The following is a 19,191-nucleotide window of genomic DNA, read 5'->3' as shown; positions in this document are numbered from 1 at the left end:
TCATTAGAAAACACATAAGTGCACCACAAAAGAGCCAGGTGGTTTTAGTTCAAAACCAAAATACAAGTCAGGTTGGAGATGTTGATGATGATGCACATGATGATCAGAGTAATTTGGAATCTTCAAGAACATACAGAATTTTTCAAATTTTTTAATGAACTCACACACATGCAACACCTGAAAATATGACCTACATTAACACCAGTCTCAGGGTTTCTATCTATATATTTGTGTCAGTTTTAAATATTTAAGAAATTCAGTACATCCAAAAAAAGGAAATAAACACAGCAAAGAACAAGAAAGCAAAACGAAACCTAAACACCTACCTGGTTACCAGTTACCATCTAGTGACCTCTGACTCCTGGCAAGCCGCCCCCTGGCATGTCAGAGAAGACCTGGGCTACCTTAGGATTGCAGTGGCTGATTTTGTGGAAATAGATTGCCAGATCTTTCTTCTGAGTTGCTTCTGGGTGATTTTGAACTGCCAACCTTTTAGTGAATTGCCAAAGGCTTAACTATTTGTGTCACCCAGAGACTCAGGGGCAGTGAGTCCCTGCCTAACTTCCTAAGAAGGGGCCTGTTTGGGTGTCTTTCCCGGGAGGCCTCCTCTGAAGCCTGTCACCCGACCCAGATGATGCAGCCTCACCTTTAAGTGCTGCCAACCAGGAAACCGGCAAGAAGAACAGTGAATTCTCTCACGGATATTTAGACCAGCCTATCAAGTGATATCACCAACTAAGCAACAAAACAACCAACCGATCAAGTCAATTGTAACAGATTTATCTCTCCTCTACGGTAGAGGAGAAAGGAGCCTGTTGTTATAAATGACTAACGCTCGGCACAAATCTGCCGGTCAGCAATAAAGTAAAGTTGATATGATCCTGCATGAGTACAAGAAGACAGCTTGTTAATTACTTCTAAGAAGGGAAATTTCAATGGCCTGATGCAGAATTAAGTATGGAGTGTCGCGCTGAGGGGGCCATCTTCTGCCTGAGCATCCTGAACGAGGCAAGCAGATGGCGTTTTCTATGACTCCCCCTGGGTCTTGAGCTTCCCGGCGTACCTTTGCGGTCTTCGCCTCAACGTCTTGGCCCATAATGTCTGCGCCCTGTGGCATGGCTTCAGATGCTGTGCTGCCTGGAATTTAAAAGCGATGAATCCACACAGGTGGAAGGCTGCCGGGACCGCAAGGAAGCTGGTTTGAGAATATGCTCTAAATCCTCAGGGGCAATGCCTGGGAACTGGAAACCACTTTCGTAAGGAGACAGAGAGACGGGAAAGGATGGCAAATTCTATAACATATTGGGAGTAAGTCAGGAAAGACAAGAGTTGGCAAACTACATGTTTGAACACTGTGTCATCATGATCTGCAGAGAAGACAATTCCTTTGGTACAAGAAAAAAAGATCACAATCTCTCCTAATAAGTAAAGGTAGAAAATTACTCCCTAGAGGAAAACATTCGCATATTTTTCAAATGCGCATCCTATGAGTTGTAAAGTGGTACATGCAGATCATTTCAAAACAATAAACTCCCCTTTGAGGGTGATTCTCCATTTTTTAATGGTTAGGAGTATGTGGTCAAAGCCTGTGTGGCTATTGTCTGGAAAGCTATTCAAAGGACTCTATGGCTTAATTCAATCCACTGTGTTGTATTTTGTTTTATTATTGCTATTAAGTCCACAAAGCAATAAATACAGTAACTCTAGACCATTTAGAAATTTCAAAGAAATACCAAAGAAAGGGGAAAAAAATCACCTACAGGTCCAGCTCTAAATATACTTGGGTGCCTATCTTTAGTTTCTTATCCAAACATGTATACACATTATTTTATGTGCATATAAAATGCTCCAGATGTCAGAAGAAAATAAAACTTTGACTTGAGTTATGCTTAATTTAAAATTAATTTAAATTAAATATGAATGCCTTTTGAGAAATGTTCAGAATAATTTAGTCTGTAGTGAAGCTGTCATCAATGCTGTAAATTAAGATGCAGTCTCTATGGTTTATTTTTTCACTTTGAAGCTTTTTCCATTGAAAGCACCTTAGACTTCTGTCTGAGAAGATATGTCCCATACATATCATTAGATGAATGTGGTATTTATTGCACAATGTAGTCATTCCTTTACATAGGCTTTAATAATTTTTCAGGAAAATCTACATATTTCCAATTTTTAAGACATCTATTATGCTCAAATCAACTTCTGGGTATGTGTGGTGGGGGGTGGGACTATTTCAAGAAGAATTACTTTTAGGATGAATCATCTTTTAGTTAGGTAGAGTATGAAAAATATTTGAGCCTGTCTTTGATAAAGGTAAGGAGCCATGGAGGCATTGTTGGTATCCATTGGACAGTTAAACTCAAGGTTGGCAGTTCAACCCTACTAGGTGATCCACAGAAGAAAGGCAAGGTTGTCTGCTCCTGTTAAGGTTTATAGTCTCATCTCAGAAACCTGGTATATACAGGGTTGTTATAGTCATAATGGACTCAGTAGCAGTGGGTATGGGCATATAATATATGGGTATATAATGGGTGTGGGGTATAAATACTTATATATAAGCAAACATATTGTTTTAAATTAATATCAATCTATAATGGCTTCTTTACAGTCCCCTTTTAAATTAAGAATATAAGTATATTACTTTACAATATCATTTTAATGATCTGTTCCCCATAAGTTTGCAGACAAATTATATCCTTAAATTTAACCAATTCCCTATAGCTGTATATTTAGGTTCTTCTACTTGGGTCTCTGTGTGTGTGTGCCATGTAAAATAATAGCAGAGCTGTCAACTTCCAAATAGCTTCTACTCCCCACAATTCCATAACTGTTTCCAAAGGATAGTGTTCTGGACATGGAGTTCTTGGAAGAAAATATATGCAAAATTATGACTCAGGTATGTTTGGACAAGTTGCTCTTCAGACAATTTGAACAATGTATCTATGTCCAGGAGAAACTTAGATGAGACACTGGTATGTTCACCCAATCTAGGTACAAGCATTAAAAATGTTAGTACTTTGCCAGTTTGATTAATGAAAAGCACCCACTACCCTTCATTCCTAAGTGTTTCCTAATGAGCAGAAGATTCAGCTAATCTCCTCTGGCCCGGTTTGGTTCGTTTAAAGGTCTAACTTAACCCTGGAAGTCCCAATAAGTAGAGTCAGAGAAGCACTGCACAGAGATAACGATTCTGAATGCCAGCAGATTAGACACCATCTTCTTCTGGGAGCCAGTGTTTCTCAACAGGGTTCTACCCATCGAGGGAGCATTTGGAAAAAGGGAGATGTTTTTGGTTGCCACAGTGTTTGGGGGGTACCAATGGCATACAGACTAGAGATGCAGGCTGCCCTACTATGGACTGAGCAGTCTTGCGCAATGAAGAACGGATCCTCCTTTTGCTTGGCTTTTGCTTGAAAATGTATGGGGTACAAGGCCTAGTTGTAATTATCCAACCCTGGTACATAAGTCTGTTGTACATACTATTCTGTGACCAGTTTAGTGAACACAAAGGTTTTCACTGACAAATACAAGGAGGAAAGAATGCTTTCTTCAGAACTTTACTAACCATTGTACACCATTGTTTAAAAATAGGTCACCAGTACCACCTTGTTCCTGTTATTTGCATCGGCAGCATTCCCTATATATTAAGGATTTCATTCAGTGTGATTACAAATGTGATGTCTAATATTGCCATGCCTTCTAATATGATCATGTCCCAGCCTTCATAAACTAAAATCTCTCTCTAAACATATATACCTTTATTGCTAATGTATTTCATAGCACACATCTGATAATGCCTTCCACAAAATTATGGGTGTAGGTAAGTCATTATTTCTATGGGCTTCACTTTAGTGAATAGCATTGATGCATATATGCTCTCTCCAGATCCATTACCACATAATCCCTTTTCCCACCTGCTGCCAAAAAGAAGAGTTATTACACTGCTGATTCAGAAATCTGACAGCTCAGCCTGACACCAGTCTGAATTGGAAGGACAAAGTCCTATTTGGTTTATTTATTTGTTCATGATTCTCCATCCAAGATAAACCCCAAATATATTTCAAGTGTGCTGTAAGTGCACTTCAGGTTATAAATCAAATACTTGCATTCTCATACTTCGGTAGGCATAAAACTACATCGATCAACTATAGATATCACATATGCTTCCCTCCCCCTTGCTAATCCATACACACATACCCACAAACAGAAAGAGGATGTAAAAAGGACATTAAGAATCAACAATAATTTGCTAGCATGATATCCATCTACTAATCAGAAGCAGCCACAACAGTGAAACTAGTGTGATATTAGACAAAGGAAGTAGCAACCCTTTCTAAATGTCAGAAAAAGCATTTCCATAAGGGAGGTATGACTGTTGGTAAAAGACTGGGAATGGATGAAAATGTCCCAATTTGTTTCCCATGCCCAGGTAAGGCATCGAAAAGGATATTATATTCAGAATGATCTTATTTTGGCTTCCTGTGTCCCAGTTAAGTCCCTCATTTCCTGGGAGTAGATAAACACATCTTTAGTGAAGAAAGACTGGGTCAAACACATCCGTGAGCATCAGAGGACGATCCAGGTGACACTGATTCATGTGTGTGCAGCACCACCAAGCCAGCGAATCGCAAATATCCCAGTTCGGTAGCTTTGCTTAACTATAGAAAAGTTATTGCTAGCTCTGTGAGAAAGCTGATAACTCTTCCATTCCCAACTCCCAGCAGTTTCCCCCTGACCCCACCAAAAATAAATTAAAAAAACATATCATCAGAAATATTCAAAGTGAAAAACAAAATTAATGTTCTTAGGAGCCCCACCATTAAATGTTCGTACCATCCAGTTCGTGTTATGGTTCCTGCTCCTTGGAGCTGTGTTCTTAAACTCTTTTCTATTTGCGTTGTGTGGCAAAAATACCAGATGAATCCCAAGGGAGATGGTAACTTCTGGAAATGGTGAGTGAAGGGCTTGTCTAGACAGGGCACAGAATTTACCACCCGCTTCTCCCCAGTTTCGAGACTTGTTCTCAGGTGTGATATGAGGAAGACTGTTTTCTGTATTGGCGTGCTATCATGTGACAATGCAGAAAGTTCAATGGCCCATAAAGAAACAGAAAACGACCTGGGGTTAAAAGGACAATCTTCCAGATGAGGTCACCGTCTGTCTTCCTCCTTCCAATGAAGCTGTGGCACAAACTCTGCCCCCCTCGCCCCACCACTACCTGCTTCTCTCACCTCACCTCCTCCCCCTGCCTTGTATGTGCCTGTGTTCTTCAAATCACACTACCCCTGTTTGTGCCTCTCAGTCTACATGTTATTCTTTTCAGAATCCACTAGTCTACACTTTCATCTGACCGGCACCTACTTCCTGGTCAATATTCAGCCCCAGTGTTTCCTCTGTACTTGACATATGGGGTAGGCTTGGCGGTGGTGTAGTGGTTACGAGTTGGGCTGTGATCCACATGGCTGCCAGTTCAAAACCACCAGCACCTCTGTGAGAGAAAGACGGGACTTTCTACTCCCTTAAACAGTTATTGTCTCAGAAACTCACAGGGGGTCCCCAGGAGTCGGCATTGACTCAAGGGCAGTGAGTTTTGAGGGTTTTAGTCTTTTCCTTTACTTTCACTGAAAAGTGTTGACCTTCCTGTCTGCACTCAATGGGCAGTGGTAGAAATCTTGCCTTCCGTGCAAGAGGCTTACGTTTTGATTCTGGGCAAATGTACTCCCTGCGTAGCTGCTGCCTGTCTGTAGGTGGAAGCTAACATGCTTTAGTGGGGCTCTTAATCAGTGGTTCTCAACCCCTTTGGGGGGGTCGAACGACCCTTTCACAGGAGTCGCCTAATTCATAACAGTAGCAAAATGACAGTGATGAAGTAGCAACAAAAATAATTTTATGGTTCGGGGGGGCGGGGGTCACCACAACATGAGAAACTGTCTTAAAGGGTTGCAGCCTTGGAAAGGTTGAGAACCACTGTCTGAAATGAAGATTGATCAGGAAATAAGACAACCTGACTATGTACTTCCAAAAAGTAGCCAATGAAAGCCCAGTCTTGCCATGGTTTGATTCCCAAACCCATCAAGGGGATGGTTCAACACCAGGCACTGAGCATGAAGTCAAGGTCCAGCTTGATAGCAGGTGACAGCCATCAGGCACTGACTAGCTACTTTGGGACTGCCCTCCCCCCCAATATTGTGGTCTTCCCTACAAGCACTTGAAGGGTAGGAACAAAGTCCTTTTGATGTCTGGATCTTCAAGGCATAGCACACTGAGCATGTCCATCAATGTTTGCTGCTTGCTGGAGTGGGAATCTTTTCCTTTACTTCAAAAGGAAAAGAAGAAAGGCTCTCGCCTATAAAAACGGTTAATACCCTGTCACTGATTTCCCCAGAGAGGATGGGGACACATTTGCGGGTCAGAATGTTTAGTCGCCAGGGTATGCAGCTGTTCTTGCCTTGAGATGGGAGATCAAGTGAGAGGTGATTGTCTTACTTTGAGGGTACCAACGTGTTGTGACTTCTCGCTCTCTGTATCAGGACCACAGAACCCTCCCTTGCCAGAAATTCCTGAGATTAGGGAGGGTTGACTCACAAATGTTTCCTCTTATGCAAATCTCCTAGAAATATGGATTTTAAATGGCAAGGCCCGGGGAAGTTCGGATGAGACACTAAAGTCCCTGGAGCCTGGCCTGCTCCTCACTGTGAGTTATCAGTTCTCGCCAGTTCTGTGTGGAGACTCTCTTTGAAGCACACGGTGTTCAACCCAACCGTTGAAACACACCGCTGGCCTCCCATTGATCTTTTATCGAGCCCCTTGGGCATCCGATGCGGGACTCTGTGAGGGTGTAAGGCGAAGATCTCACACTCACAGGCCATCTTAATTAAGCTTTCAAAAGAGTATACCAAGCGAGGTGTGCCCACAGCCACAGAGACCCATGGGCAGAGCTGAAAGAAGAAGTTGTCCATCACTGAACAGTCACCTTGTATCCTATTATCAGACCACATGTTCTCAAGTCCTCTGGCCCTTAGAACTTTCAATAAGTTCTGCAATAACAAAGCACCATTATTTTGAATCTCGCTCTGTGTTCATTTGTTCAGCAAGAACAGTGTTTCCAACTTGCTGACATTCCATTGTTTTGTTTTGTTTTAATATACTGGGAACTGTCTCTCAAGGCTTTCAAAGAGTCCTAGTCGGGCCTGCTAATAGAATTATTTACATAATCCACTACAATTGGCATTTCATGCGTACCATATGAAAGAAAAGCGCAATTAGCCTGTTACTTACCAAATGAAGTTTTGCCCAGAATTCAGGTCCTTCTTCCATTTCTCTGAGGCTTGGTGGAATGTACCAAAAGCAAATATTGGCATATTCAGGCTGAGGAGTAAGACAGAAAGTTATTTTGTCTACAAGGCAATTAAGATTACATTTGTCTTTCTGCTGGTTTCTTCAAGTGTTAGCATGCATGTCTCTTTGACAACAAATCAGAGTCTGACAGAACATGCATGCCTTGTTTGAGACTCCCTGCCCTTCAGCTGACAACAATCTAGTGAGGAGGAATTCCCTTCACCATTGTCGACATCTACGGGATGCTCTTCCCTCTGTTTAAGAACGGACACACAGATAGTAGAAAATAGATTGAAATTTGGAATGTACTCAAACCAGATAGGACCATCAATTAATGCTTGCTACTCATGTACCCAAGAAGCCCTGATCTCCTCCCTGCCAGCCTGAACTTGGAGAGACTGCTTCCACAACCATGAGTTTGCAATGGTTCGGTGTCAGTTCACTACCCCTGACGCAGGCAAAATCTCAGAGTGTTTGTGTGTTGACAGAAGCATGGCCTACTTGAGTTTCATTCATTGGCCATCCTATGACTCTGGTCAATATTGCTTTGCAAAATTAACAACAACAAAAAGGAAGATAGTTCTGGTTTTTAAACATCAGTAAGGCTGCTAATCAGCTCAGGTGTGCCTTCCTAGGCCTTGCCCTCAGAATGCCCGGAGTCTAATTAAGTCTATCACAGGTAAGACGCCAATCTTGGTAGTCACGAATTGACTCACGCGGACTGATTCTGAAGTGGCTAGTGCAAGGTCAATGCGGAATCTCTGTGGTCTAAATTAAGTGGCCTCAGTACAGGCATTTTCCTCAATGCTCTGTATTTCTGTCAGACACGATTTAGCCAAGTATGAAGTAACCATCTACAATAGGCATTTGACCAGCCTTTGTGACAGGACAAGGACATTTTCTCCATCACACTCGCTCCTCAGTGGACAAAACCATCCAAACGCACTCACTGCCACGAAGTCCATTCTGACTCAGAGCGACCCTAAAACACAAGCTGGAACTGCCCTGAGGGCTTTTGAGACTGCGACACTTTCCAGGGTTAGAAAGTCCCTTCCTCGTGTGAACAAAGCCTAAGGAGTCCTATAACCACAAGGCGTAGCAACCAGGTGATTTGGGTCAGTGTGCTGGGGGGTCCACACATTAAACTCACGAGTTGCAATCAGAACAGAGTGTGGATCACACCGCCTCACGCAGCACCCACTTGATTTGATGCTAAGCATGGAAGGTGTTTGAAAGGATTTTCATTTTCCACCACAAACTCACTGCGTAAGTAATAACCAGTGTTATAGTTCTCAATAGCCACCACCATTATGCGTCAGCACAAGACTAACATTTCAAAGTATTTCAGAAAGCTGTCATCTCGTATCTTAAAATCAAGGCTGGCATAAGTGGAGTTCCGATTTTACTGGATTTTAAATCACACGTGAGTGTCCAGAAACATTCTCAGCTCAACAAGATACGTTCTTGATCTGATCATCTTTTCCCCTGTGAAATTTGTAACACACTTATTGTATTTCCCAAGACAGAAATAAAACACCTGCGCATCCTCAAAATGTCAAATAGTTCACAGTAGAGGACAATATAATTCAATTCAGTTCTACAGATATCCGTCCTGAAAGCACAATACTCGTTGACAAGTCTATTCAGTATTCACGGGGACCTGGCTTGTTTGGGTTCCCCCAGGGTAGAATGGAAAGGTCTGATTGCCTAACATGTGATTCTCTGGGCTGGTAGCCTCAAGGTCAGCAGTTCAAAACCACCAGCTGCTCCTCAGGATAAAGATGAGGCTCTCTGCTCCGGTAAAAAGTTACAGTCTGAGAAACCCATGGGAGCACTTCTATCCTCGCTTAGAAGGTGGCCACGAAGCAGAATTGACTGAATGGCAGTGAGTTTGGTTTGTTTTGAGGGGGTGGGGGTGGGGGTGTTCCGGAAGGAGCCCTAGTGGCGACAGATCAGGTTTTTTCTACTCCTGTAAATAGGTACCGTAGAACCCCAGGACTCAACCCCATCAGTACTCAACATAATTGGGTTTCCACGTGAAATGTCGAGAAAACTTTGCATCAGAGCTCGAACAAAACATCGGAATCCGACCTGACGCACGCGATTTTCGTAAACAAAAGCAGTTCATGTTTCGGTCACTCGGTGCTAGTTGGCGTTGTTAGTATGTGTTGTTTAAAACTTTTGCAGCTGTGTTCCAAGCGTTTTGCTATCATTTTCTTAGTTTTTGTGGCTTTTTGTAGTTTTTAGATAAAAACAAGTCCTGAGAAAGAGTTTTTTTGAATCATCATGATAAGGAACTGGTTGTTATTGATATTATTGATGATCATTTAGTAAACCCTTTTAGAAAACAGTTAAGGAAACGCCAACAGCAGACCACATTAGATTTTTTTTTTTTTTTTAGAGAAAGCCAGCCAGGTCCTGGTGAAAAAAGACAAAGAAGGGGAAAAACTCCTGAAAAGCAGCTACCATATTGATTTGATGGAAGGAGATTCTCCTTCTGAACAATGCCTCTCTCCATGCCTCCTCTCCACATCCGTGTCCACAGCTCCAGAGCCTCATCAATCCAAGGTATGGGACATACTGCAGTTGTTAAACACTTTTTTAATGCAGTGTTTCTGATTTAAATTATATTATTGCACTCTGAACTTGATTACTTTGAAATTTCTGTGTAATGTTTTGTATAGAAAGGCAAGGTTAAGGTAAAAACTTGGTGGCCGAGAACGGATCAATCCGTTTTCAGTTCTTTCTCATGGGAAACGATGATGCTCCTTCTGGTACGGATTAGCGGTTGAGGTCCGGGGTTCCACTGAACAGCCTCAGAAAGCCACCGGGGGCAATTCTACTTTGTCCTCTGGATGGCTCTGAGCCAAAATGAGCTGGCTGTGGATGTGCACAGGTTGGTTTGAGATTAGAGCGAGGAGCTATGGTCAGGCAGTGGTTACAGCATTGACTGCAAATTTCAAGGTTGCCAATCTAAAAACCACCAGTAATTTCCCTTGGGAGAGGTGTGGCCATTGGCCTGAGGGTGGGGAGGGGGGCAATGCTGCTCTGCCCTGAGGGGTCACCAACAGTCAGAATGGAGTCAGCATTGAGCTTTCAGCTTTCGTTTGTTTGTTTGTTTGTTTGTTTGTTTGTTTGAGGATACTAATGTACTGGCCTTTAATACCCTTTGATACTTTCATGTAAATAAATCGTCTACAATAATGTAACTGATTGATTAGGAAGTAGAAGAAAAAGATACTACTCATTTGTCCCCAGATTCCAAGAATCGGTGTCTTTACATTAAACTTTTTCCCTGACACTAGGTCATTTATCAGTTTATAATCTCTCAGTTGCACCCCCACCTTTTTGTGGAACCAGTTGGTCTCTAACTGGCTCTCAGGGCCAGTTGGTCTAATGGTGGACTTGGTCAGCAGAGGGCGCTGGAGGAACACTGGAGGAGGAAGGTGGGGCATCCATCTCTCCCAGGTTCTGGTGTACTCCCCTTCTGGGTCTCCTCCTTTGAGGCAGTGGGTGCCAGGAACAAGTGGTCTCCCCAGCAGTTTCTGCCAGTACTCCTCTCTCCGGTGGCCTCGCGGCAGCAGCGGATCAGCAGGTGACGTGCCAGGCCTCAGAAGGCTTCCTGAGGGAATCCTGCCACATAGGGACACTTTCCTAACATCCTCATCAGGGTTAGCTTGCAGTGAGTCCTTTGCATGACATTTCCCTGTGGACGCGACATCCGTCACTTGGATTTCCAGCAAGTTCCACCAGTGCATCACCTCAGGGAACATCTAGACCGTGCAGTGATACACAGTCCCACTTTCTCCAAAGAGGTTCTCGGCTGTTCTGGGCTGCGGTGTTCTCTTGCTCTGGTGCTCCATCCAGTGGTAGGGTGATAGCTGCCCTCTGAACCTGTGACCCTTGTATTGGGATTTCTTTCCCTATTAAAAGGCAATCCTATCTTTCTGCCGCCTCCTTGAATGTTGCTCTGTTTCCCCACATCAAATGACTGGGGGGCTTTTGCCACCTGCTTGGAGCTGGATAGATCTATTGAGCTAGATCTGTCTATTTATCCAGTCAATTTGATGTCAACATTTGGAGCTATTTTGCAAGAGCGTTACCTGACCTTAGATGCTGCATAGTTTCAAAGCGAAGACCTAGGGCTTTGGGATAACTTTAAATTTTTACTTCCTTTAGGAAGTTTCTTTTTAGAAATTTTAGAAGTGATATATCTGTGATCCAACCCCCCTCCCCCCCAAATCCTCTTGTAGCATGACGTGTCTTCCGTATGATGCCATTTGAAAACCCGTGAAGCTTCTCTACCACTCTGTCACATTGGGAGAAAGTGGCTGGTGCTCCTGGTGGATGCCTTCACTCTGGTCATTTGTAAAATTACAGCCAGGGATGAAAACACATCCTTTTGAATGTTCACCAAGAACACATTCAAGTTTCCCCGTCTCTGCCTCTATGGGTGGCATTTTATATAGTGCCTTTCTTCAAGAGGTATCACCTCACTGAGGCATTACAGAAAAGAACAATTCACATTGCCACTGATCGTACTTTTAGTCCTCTACGTATAGGAGAGCTGTCCTGGCATCTTACTGTCCTAACACATGCAGTCTCTGTTCCCTAAACACCAGTCCTATTGGGAAGCTATAAAAAAGAATCCAAATGTCTAGACAAGACATGTGATAGTTAAGGATACAAAACAAACCACAGCATTAAGAGCACTGTCATAATATTTAAGAATTCACGGGTAAGCAGTGAAGTACCATTAAGAAAAGCTGCCTATAGTCGCTCCTGGGTTTCAAGTAGAAAAATAAAACGCAGACATATTCCGAGAATTAAAGCAGGGGATTTGATTTCAATTCTAAGAAGGATTATCAAGCAAATGATAAGAGATCACTTGGGAAAGAAGCCAGTCAACCTCATAAGGAAGTAGCTGGCATTCTCTAAAACAGAGTCATGATAGAAGAAATTGATCTGTTTATAGTGTCATCAGATCCAAAGGATAGTCATTTTAAATGGTCGTGTTATGTATTTTTTAAATAGTTTGTTGTGACTCGGGTGCCAGCTTACAGAAAAAATCAGTTTTCCATGAAAGAGTTCATACACATTTTGTTCATACCATTTATTGTAATCCCCATAGGGTTACAGTACCATTTATTGTAATCCCCATAGGCTGACAGTACTCATCCCTCTTCCTGTGTTTTCCATTTCCTTTAGTCTCTCTTTCCTGTTCCTTCCTGCCTGGTGAACTTGGTCCCTAGGTAACTACTATCCATCAGATTAGAAGGGATGGTTTTCAAATTACTGTTCCCCTTAAATGATTTGGATGAAGACTTTCCACTGGTCTCTAACCAACCCATCAGCTGAAATTTCTGTTTGGCTTTTAATGAGTTTGAGTTTGTTTCACATTTTCTCCTACCCTTTTTAGGACCTTCTATGATGATCCCTTTTGGAGACATGGGTGGTGGGATCTAGGTACCATCTAATTCTTCTGACTTCAGGGTCATTGAGGGTGGGGCTCCTGTGGATCATTAGTCCTGTGGAATAACTGATTTTCTTTACTCCATTTTGCTTTGGATGGACAGGGGCCAACAATTGCACCTTACATGGCCGCTCACAAACTTGTAAGACCCCAGCTCACCCAAATAAGCTGCAGAACACTTTCTGTATGGACTCTGATAAGCCAATTGAGCTCGCTGTTCCCCAAGACGATAAGCCTATGCTTCCAGGGGTTTGGTTAACTAAGACCTTTTATAATAATACCCCCTGAATGCGCTCCTGTTTTCCAGCATATATTTGTATCTTCTGTAAATAGACATGTAGAAAGATCCTCTGTCGGACCTGTATAGTGCCGCCCACCTTTCCATATACATTGAGCTTGCGTGACTGCCTAGCACATGGAGTCAAGTGAATCAGTCATATACGTATCCAGAGTGGGGGAAATTGGTGAAGTAGATTTTATTGTCATCCAAGTTCATTGTTATAAAATGTTTGGTGGTGGTGGTGGTGGTCTCAGGTACCATTGAGCTGGTTCTGACTCCTAGACACCCACACACCACAGAACAGAGCACTGCCTCGTCCTGCACCATCCTCACAAGTGTTCCCGTGCCTGAGCCCATCATTGCCACCACCGAGTCAATCCACCTTGTCAAGAACCTTCTTCTCGTCCGCTGCCTCTCTGCTTTACCAAGCATGCTGTCCTTCTCCAGGGACTGGTCTCTCCTGACCACATGTCCAAAATATGTAAGATGAAGTCTCACCATCCATGCCTCTAAGGAGCACCCCAGCCTTACCGAGTGGCAAGACCAATGTTTGGTCCATTCACCAGTCCACAGCTCTTTCCCAATTCTTCTCCACCACCCCAATTCGAATGTGTAGATCTTTCTTCAGTCATCCTTATTCAGTGCCCAACTTTCACATGTGTATGAGGTGACTGAAAGCACCATGGCTTGGGTCAAGCACGCCTTAGTCCTCAAAATAATACCCTTGCCTTGCCTTTTAATATTCTAAAGCGGATGTGTACAGCAGATTTACCCAGTGCACCCGGTCTTTTGGTCTCTTGACTGCAGCATCCATGATAATTGATTGTGAAGCTAAGCAAGGCAAAATCCTCCACAACGTCCATCTTTTCTCCACAGATCATGACGTTCCCTGTTGGGCCACTTGTGAGGATTGGGTCTTCTTTCCATCGAGTTCTAATCCGGACTGAAGGCTGCAGTCCTTGATCTTCATCAGCAAGGCCTTCAAGTCCTGCTCACCTTCAGTAAGCCAGATAGCAAGGTTGTGTCACCTGCGTCTCTCAGGTTGTTAGTAAGCCTTCCTCCAGTCCTGACACCACACTCTTCTCCATACAAGCCGGTTTCTCTGATGATCTGCTCAATATACAAATTGAACAAGGGTGATGACAGGATACAACTCTGACTCGCATCTTTCCTGATTTTAAAGCCTGCAGTATTCCCTTGTTCTGTTTGAACCACTGCCTCTTGATCCATGAACAGGTTCCTTATGAGCACGATGGAGTGTTTGGGAATCCCCATTCTTATTTTTTTTTTTTTTTGGTACAGTGACTCTGTGTATTCTCTCCATCTTCTTTTGATGATCCTTGCATCATTCACTTTATTTGGTAGGACTATTGAAATAGCCCAGTGGTCTGGAATTTAAAATAACATGGATGTAAATTTAAATTTCAGCTTCACAAATTCTTAGTTTGGACCACTGTCAAGTTTTCTAAGCTCAGCTCCCAAATCGATGCAATAGAATTGATCTTATCTGACTCATAGGGCTTTTTTTCTTCTTCTCATGAGTAATGACACAAAGCATTTCCGGTATATAGAACCCTATGTGGCATACAGTTGATAGACACTTCTACCCTTCAAGTTTCTTTGGTGTTATATTATAGAAAGAGATTTCTTCCTGTAGGTTTCTGAGCCTCTCTAGAGGAGAAGAAAGCCTCATCTTTCTCCCACAGAGCAGCTGGTGGTTTCAAACGGCTGACCTTGCAGTTATCAGCCTAAGAAATCACCAGGCTGCCACCAACCCAACCAATCTCACTGCCCTTGAGTCAAGACCAAGTACTAACGAGCATGGAGGAGCAGGAAGACCCACCCTTGTGAGTGTCTGAGACTGTCCACTCCTTAGGAGAGGAGAAAGCCTTTTCTTTCTCCTGTGGAACAGTTGGTGGTCTCAAACTGCTGCTTTTGTAGCTTGTAGCCCACTGGGTCACCACTGACCCCTGGGTCTCCCCACCTCACTGCGATCTGGAAGACTGGAAACATTTCACGAGATCAGTTCCTCACTGTCTTATTTGACGGGAATCAGCAAAAATGTGTCCAAAGCCTGGGAATCAAACTGTTCCACTTTACTAGCAACATTTGCTGTGTTCTAGACTTATCGCCAAGATAACCCTATGAAAGTCAGCTTGACTCTTGGACACATGGTCTTTGGATAACTCAACCATAATGGGTTTACTTTTTTGGTCAAGGATGAGGAAATGACAATAGACTTATTCTCGGGTGCCCTGGTGGCACAGGGTTTAGTGCTAGGCTACTAATCCAGAAGTCAGTGGTTTGAACCTGGCAGTAGGTTTCTGGCAGAAAAGATGTGACAGTCTGTATCTTTAAGGATTACAGTTTTGAAGCCCCGTGGGGTAGTTCTACTTTGTTCTGTATGGACCCTATCAGTTCAAATGAGTGGGTAGTTATACACTTGCTCCAGTGACCCAGAAATTAGCAGGGAAACTGGTCATCGGCTGCTACACTGGAGTGGAATGAACATTACAAAATAGGCAGTTTCTTATAATGACAGGAATATCCCTAGCAAAAGGAAGAGTGTATTCCATGTAGAAGGCAGTGTGTTCAGGGGGGTGGAAAATACTTGGAACCACTAGAGGACAGGGTAGACGGAAGCGAGTTAGAGATGAACGTGGCGATGAGAGACATTTCATAAAGAGCTTCTTCATCTGCCATGCTTGGAAGTTGGGCAATGGGGGCTGGGGGCACTGGCCAGCTTCCACTTCGAGGACAGCTTTCGTGTAGAAAGACCAGTCTCGTAGAAGTGAGAAGGGTGAGTGGGGAGGGAGCAGGAGTGCAGGGAGGAGACCCACGAGGAGACAGGGCCGGTCTGAGTGAGGGAGTCTGCACAGAGGCAGTAACTTTGAGGGTGGAGAAGAGCAAGCCCCCAGAGTGCACCTGGGGGAAGGAGACAGTAGGGAGTTGAGATGATGTGAAGGGCGTGGACTTGGCGACCTCATAGTTCCAAGGATCCAAAAGAGGACCGTAGATGGAGCAGCTCTGGATAGGTGTCTGGACTGCTAAGGGAAGCCTGGTGGTGTCATGTTTGACACACTGGGCTGCGAACCACAAGGTCAGAAAGAGGTTTTCTGCTCCCGTAAAGATTTACAGCCACAGGAACCTGTCGGGGCTGTTCTCCTCTGTCCTATAGGGTTGCTATGTGTTGCAATCGATGCGATCACAGTGAGTTTGGTGGAAGGATAGATGACAATATGCAAGGATTAGATTTTGGAAGACAAGTCAGGGTTGAGGATACACATTAAGATAAGTGATGGCAAAGCTGTAGCTGTGGAGAAAATATCTCGGGAAGACTAGATGGATGAAATAAAGGACCAAAGGTAGGAAAGGAGTAAGGAAGAACTAACACGATAGAAAGGGAGAGACCTTTGCATGGAGGCTGAGGAGGAAAAAAGTCAAAAATCGCTAGGTAAGGAAGCAGAAGCAAAAGTCAAAGACACAAAAGAGGAGAAAGTTCCAAGAATAAGCGAGTGGGGAACAAAATAACAAGCTGTAGCAATCCAACAAAACGAAGATTAAAGAATGTGCATTAGATTTAGTAATTAAAAGGTTGTTGTAATCTAGTAAAATAACATAGTAAGTTAACTATGGAAGATAAAGCACAGTAGGCTTGACATATATTAATAGTAAAATTCAATAACTACTAGCACATGGATAATTAGAACTACCTAGAAGAGAAATGAACTAGTGAATTATTTGATAGAGGAAGCATTAAGCAGAAACGGATCTCCTATCACAAGTGCTATAAGAAGAAATGACTTGCATTGGCAGGAAGCTTGACTAACTGCCCTTGACGATCCTTTAAAACTGTAAAAGTCTACAAAACCTAAATAACTCTCCCTAATGTAGAACTCAGGAAGAGGAAACCAACAACCAAAAAATGGAATAATTAGGGCTCTCCCAAGAGATCAAAATAAAATATGTGCATGATAGCATAAGAATGAATATACCTCTAGGAAAACATCTATTGGATCTTAGATCCAACACAGAAAAATGGAGATATTATTTTTCAGGGGTCTATGAATAATGCAGAATTCATTTGAAATGATAACTTTCAATCATCTGCAAGAAGATATGCATTATCTTTGCTCCTTTCAGGAAAAGGTATTCAAGAACTGGATGCTCTGTTGTGCTGTATTCATTTACTGTTTTCAATGTCTCATTTAACACTTTCACTGCCCTCTGCTAACCTGCGAGGGACACACACACACACACACACACTCACACAGAGTCAAAATGTATTGCTATAAAATCATGGCAACCCGTATTAAACAAAAATACCAAATGTGAAGCTACTGTTTCTAAACACATCCTCTATCTTGGTGCATGCACTGCAAAATGGGGCTGTTTCCTCCCCTCTGCCAAAAAATAGAAAACTGCTGTACTCTTTGATTTACACACTCAAAACACTGTGGTTTAGGCGTTCTTTAAGGACTTGAACTGTCTTCCTTTGAAAGGTTGTTTGATTGGGGTGGGGGTAGGGGGATAAAAAGTCTGAAGGGAGAAGATCAGGGCTGCCTGGTGGATGGAGTATGGTTTTCCAATGAAAGGCTCATAGGACGGCGTTGCTGGACTCCAGGATTGAGCACCTGCACTGCTGTGATGAAGAACAAGAATCCTCGGTGCCCTTCTCCTGACCCTTGAGTCACCAATGAGTGTCCCACTTTCCTGAGACTGCTTCCTCAGAAATCCCCATGATCACCCTGTGTCCTTTGAGAAATTGTCAAGATGACTCCTTGGGAATCCGAAACAAGGAATGTCCATCACCTTGCGAGCTGCCCCCACACATCCTCTTGGGAGCCACTGTTAGAATTAAGCTCTGCCCTTTGGATTGTAGCTACAAATGTAAGACTCAGCCCCCAGGTACGGTCCATTCCAAAAAAGTCATTTTTATTGCATGTGATCTTGGGTAAAAGATGGATGAGTGATCGGTCCTTTGACTTAGCTGACAGTTGTGCAAGGCTTTTTGTGCCCTTTGTGGTCAAAGCTTGCTGAGGTCAAGATGTTTGCTAAAAATGTGAGAAGCATGTGAAACGCCAACTGAAGTCGCTGTCACACCAATGGTTGTTCCACGGTCCTGTTCCGCAGGCTGTGGACTTCAGGCAGTTTCTTCCTTCCTTGAGGGTGCAGTTAAAGGTCTTCCCTCCCTTGGTTTACCTTTGAGAGCCTGCCCATATTCCCTCCAATGCTTGGCCAACTGAACACTGCTGCTTTGTATGGGACACCGTCCCCTAAATTTGTTGTAACATTTAAATGATATAGAAAGTTGTGCACTTGAGTGAGGTTAGCACACTGATCATGTATGATAGCACCCTGATCATGTATGAGACAATAGCAGCCTGATCATGATGAGACAAAATGTATCATATATATTTAAGACATCTTAATGATACCAAGATATGTGTATTGCACAGAGAACTTGTCTGAAGCCATGTAAGCTCATGGAAGAATTCCACTGTCTTTTAATTCCAATTTCCACAAACTTTTTGAAATCTATCTATATAATATACACACACACATACAGATTTGTAATTATCAACTTTGCTTTTTCACAAACAGAAAATCTCACCATTTCAATTCAGGATCCAACTGAATATTGGTTCTCTCTCCCTTAAGTATATATTATGGTTATATTTAAATAATCCAAAGAAGATGCTCATTAACAAGAAGAGACTAGTGAACCTGAAAGTTATCATATATGAAATTCAAAATCTTATTACACTTTATTTCCTCAGACAGAATGAATTCATAGAAAAGAAGCAAATGTTGCAAACTCGATCACTAGCTCTCCATGATGTTGCAGAAGCAAGGGGAACCAGGTTTGCTAAAGTAATTGTGGGGATAGTAATGGCTTAGCCTCAGGGACTACTGAGGTAGCCCATTCTTTCCTACTGCAGTGAAAAAAAAAAAGAGAAAGCAAAGGTAGATACCATACAAAAACTCTAATAAATAGCAATATTTGAATATCATTTAGGAAGCTGCTCTCAGGCCAAATAGTTCTCATAGATAAAATATTTATTGACAGAAGGCTGACTGAGTTAGTTATTGTGTCAAC

General features: G+C 42.9%; 1 protein-coding gene and 1 non-coding gene across 3 annotated transcripts in view; one reads left to right on the top strand and one right to left on the bottom strand.

Moving 5' to 3' along the window:
- Positions 1-19,191, bottom strand: part of GADL1 (glutamate decarboxylase like 1) — a 247,677-nt gene that overhangs the window by 78,920 nt on the left and 149,566 nt on the right. For both annotated transcript variants that reach the window (XM_004704047.4, XM_045297571.1), the window contains exon 14: positions 7,279-7,368. In XM_004704047.4, the coding sequence (XP_004704104.1) occupies positions 7,279-7,368 (90 nt within the window). The remainder of the gene's footprint in view (positions 1-7,278; positions 7,369-19,191) is intronic.
- Positions 18,903-19,035, top strand: LOC115872126. Its single transcript, XR_004047666.1, has one exon. It is a non-coding gene; the product is annotated as a small nucleolar RNA SNORA66 (small nucleolar RNA).

This window comes from Echinops telfairi, unplaced genomic scaffold (assembly GCF_000313985.2).
Source record: "Echinops telfairi isolate 266 unplaced genomic scaffold, ASM31398v2 ScPeMD7_7420;HRSCAF=8458, whole genome shotgun sequence".
Classification (NCBI taxonomy): Eukaryota; Metazoa; Chordata; class Mammalia; order Afrosoricida; family Tenrecidae; genus Echinops; species Echinops telfairi.
The sequence above is the reverse complement of the archived record's forward strand: the minus strand, read 5'-3'. Positions and strand labels throughout refer to the sequence as shown.